The 3,563-nt window shown below is 37.2% G+C and overlaps 1 protein-coding gene across 1 annotated transcript; it reads right to left on the reverse strand.

Moving 5' to 3' along the window:
• LOC117627701 (protein seele-like) lies at positions 1-2,776 on the reverse strand. Its single transcript, XM_034359901.1, has 9 exons — positions 2,551-2,776; positions 2,373-2,399; positions 2,202-2,281; positions 1,599-1,671; positions 1,456-1,513; positions 1,035-1,086; positions 855-879; positions 659-750; positions 1-290 (listed from the first exon to the last, which is right to left on the reverse strand). Exons 1-9 carry the CDS (start codon positions 2,650-2,652, stop codon positions 239-241), a joined length of 561 nt encoding a protein of 186 aa, XP_034215792.1. The 5' UTR covers positions 2,653-2,776; the 3' UTR covers positions 1-238.
• Positions 2,777-3,563: the final 787 nt, after the last annotated feature.

The raw sequence follows: 3,563 nt of genomic DNA on the forward strand, positions 1-3,563 counted from the left end.
TTTGAGTTCTATGAAAGATGCATTAGCTCTGTGTCTTTAACTTGTATCAGTCTTGTATAAGTTAACAACAAATTGGTACATCATCGCAAAAGTTTAGAAGCCAAATTTGCTGGCATCCGAATAAGCAAGTCACTTGGGCATAACACTTGATAACAACTTAAACAGACCAAACTCTGAATAAAAGTCAATTGGCTTGTGCTATCTCTTCTTGCTGGCGAAGTATGTGAATGTGGGTAACTCAGAGCTCTCCGTTGGATCCATTACCATATCCATTTCCCTGATGCGATGCACTGCAGGCAGACACAAAATAATTCCGGGGTATTATACAAAGGGGAACCCTGCTGGAAAGCATAACCCAAAATAGCTCTGGACTGGAGAAGTAATGCTCTAAGTTCTAATTGGTGGATTGATTCGCAACGTCAGGACTCAGGATTAATCATATTTCTAGAAACTGGTTGAGTTGCTGTAATGAAAACCTTTCAACTAAAGGGTCCAGTGTTAAAAATAAATTTAAAAATAAAAACTGTTGTGTATCGATCAAGTATCCTTGATACCATGGCATGATTGGTCTTTGCATGATTGGGGGCCAGGGAGGGAAGCAGTAAAAATATGTACTTACTTTCATTGATATTTATATGTTATGATGAATTAACCTTACCTTGTCCTGCTACAGTGTGCACTCAGATCTTGACATAAGACCTTGCTTACATCTCCTCCTCTTACAGATCCTTTCTTTATCAATTCTGCCAACTGCAAGAACAATTGCAAAATCAGGATACAAAAGTATTAATGCTCAATGCAACCATTGATTATTTGTTTTATTGATAGCAAAAAGTATAAGAGTATTAAGTCACCTCATCTTCTGTTTCCTCAAGTAATCTGTCCCAAATAAATATACGAGTTAGGCTGCTGAATCATGGGAGGCTTAAAAATTGAAACTCCTCATTTTTCATATGAGAAGGACAATCACTTTAAAGTTTAAAAAATTGAAACTCTAGTAAAAAGAAAGTAGGAAAACAAAGTCGGCATGTTACCTTCCACAATAGGTCGATAAATCCTTTGAATATGCTTTAGCTTCTTGTTTACCTAAAAACGTACACATAGACACACAAAACAAAAGGCATATACAGCTCAAAACATGAAATGATTGCTCTTAGAATGAATAAGAACTCCCTTAATTGATGTATGGTCTAGATAAACAACTGACAAGAATGAATGTAATTTGTCTTTCAAAATTTTCTGCATTTTCTGTTATTCTAGGAACTCTCTAGGCAAACTCTTACACTAATAATTATGTTCTCTTTGATTATAAAAGAAAAACAGCACATTAGCCCGTTGCTTAGTGGCTAGATGGCTAGACAAGTAAGTCAGAGAAATCACTTGTTTAATGCAAAATGTCAACCTCGGTTTAAAGAAAAACACCACCTATAGAATATTTTGTGTAGAAATACGTACTTATTGTGAGGTTATCCCAGTTATCCACTTTGATCCACTCTTTTCTGTTTGAATCTATCTGCAAAAGAAAACCAGAATGAGATAATTTTCAGCAAACTAACTACATAATTTGATAGAAAGAAATCAATCTTAAATACATTAACCTTGTGAAGAGTATAATCCTGCATCTTTTCGCAAATTCCATCGAGGAGTTCAACAACTCTGAGCTCACTGACTCTATTGGGTACACATTCGAAGAAGAAGTCACCAACCACTTGTAAAAGAAAGTGAACTAAAAACAACTTATACAACAAGTGATCATATATGGAGTAGTGGTGACTTATATGCTAACACTCGGTCTGGATTACTGATTTGTATTGAGAATACACAGTTTTCAACTCATCTACCATACTAGACTAGGATTCTTATTTTTCTCAACATGAGATATTTGGATCATAATATTCCACCACAATTTCAAAACCCGTGGTGGTAGCCCTCTCTTATCGCGGGTAGGTTCACTCGCCTACCATTGTAAAATAACTAAGCATTATGCACATATATAATCTAACAAAGGCATTTTAGTCTAGCAAAAGATCACCCCTTTCGTGAAGCTAGATACCCAATGTTAAGAAGCATACGTAAAACTTGAAACCGAATTAAAAGTGAAAATGAAAGTGTGCTTTTGTTTTGGGTCGTAAAATCATAAAGATCCTATTGTGTAAACTGTGAGCATTCAAACTGAGAGGAGGAGGCAATCAAGGTAGTACCTGTAATCGATTACCTTTCCTCTCCGTTGACCAGTTGAGTCCAATCGGTGTCTCATATCCAAATGGTTTCTGGGTTTTTCCTGGAAAATTAAATCTTACGAATTTGAATCAGAAACTACTGCAATGTATAGACTTTGCAAAATTGAAAAGCATATGAATTAAAAATCTTACGTTGGAAAGTCCCAACTCGAGCTCCTCCTGCAAAGTTCCATTTGACACCGGAATTAAATTTCATTCCATGAAAAGAGTTTCTTTTTTTCCTTTTTTTACAAGATCCGGAATTTCAATGTTCAAATTGCAGAAATGGGAAACAAGAAGAAGATGACAGCGAAAAGAAACGAGACTTTACCGCGACCGCATTGCACGCAGCGCATTTGTCATCGATGGAAGAAGCCACGGACAAAATTGTAAATATCAAAACCAACCTCACCACCATCGACCCTCCTCCCATCGGCTTTCTTCTTCTTCTTCTTCTCTTTCGAGCGCTGTAAGGGTGAATTGCAGTGAAATTGTAATGACTGACTCTGATTATTACTATACACTGGGCTGATGGCTGGGTCCGGATTCACTCGGTCAACCAACCCCTCCCGTCTCTCAAAAGGTAATAAATTGGCTTAATCTTATTCTTTTGCCCGTACTTTTTTTTTTATTTAGAAAATTAGTTAAATACTCATTTCTAGACATAGTTCTATAAAAAAACTCTATACCATTTAATACATATAAACACACCTAAAATAAATCCCAAAATTGACAGCTGTCGATTTCTTAAACTCAACAGCTATATATATGTTGGATTACTGTTTTGCCCTTTTGCTTTGTCTATTAATCAACCCAATCTTCATCAACACACATCTCGAACTTTCTTCTTCTTCTTCAACAATCAAGCTCTGCTTCTAGCTTTTCTCCTAGTCCAATTCCCATTTAATCTTCATCGTCTCCACCATAGTCCTCGCCGACTCCATCACCATAACCCGTCGTCGATTCACCTTCGCCCAAAACTCTATCTCCGATTTCCCTTCCTCCATCTCCGTCGAACGCTCCAATGAATGCACCATCCTTCTTCATCTTCGACGCTACCGTAATCATCTCCAGCTCAATCTTCGTCGGCCGACAACACACCTCCAGTTCCTTCTCCTGCGTCGTCGAATCTGAGTGACGTCCACCACAATAACCTCAACGCATATGGAGTAGAGACCTTTGTTCAAATCAACAGGTATTTTAGCTTTTCCTTATAGCAATTTTTGTTTTACTGTGCAAAGAGAATTGTTTTAGTTAATAGATTTGTTTGCACAGTTCCAAAAACGCCGATATGCCAAACTGGAGAAGTTTTGATGTGGGAAGAAGGGTTATGGGCTCAGATTG

The sequence above is a fragment of the Prunus dulcis genome, chromosome 5 (genome assembly GCF_902201215.1).
Source record: "Prunus dulcis chromosome 5, ALMONDv2, whole genome shotgun sequence".
Lineage (NCBI taxonomy): Eukaryota > Viridiplantae > Streptophyta > Magnoliopsida > Rosales > Rosaceae > Prunus > Prunus dulcis.

Excerpts from the sequence above, each read along its gene's own strand:
- LOC117627701 (XM_034359901.1), bottom strand. The coding sequence starts at position 2,652 with ATGGGAGGAGGGTCGATGGTGGTGAGGTTGGTTTTGATATTTACAATT. Across the intron at positions 1,672-2,201 it reads GGAAAGGTAATCGATTACAG|AGTCAGTGAGCTCAGAGTTG; the intron begins GTACTACCTTGA and ends TGTACCCAATAG. Across the intron at positions 751-854 it reads TTGAGGAAACAGAAGATGAG|TTGGCAGAATTGATAAAGAA; the intron begins GTGACTTAATAC and ends TTGTTCTTGCAG.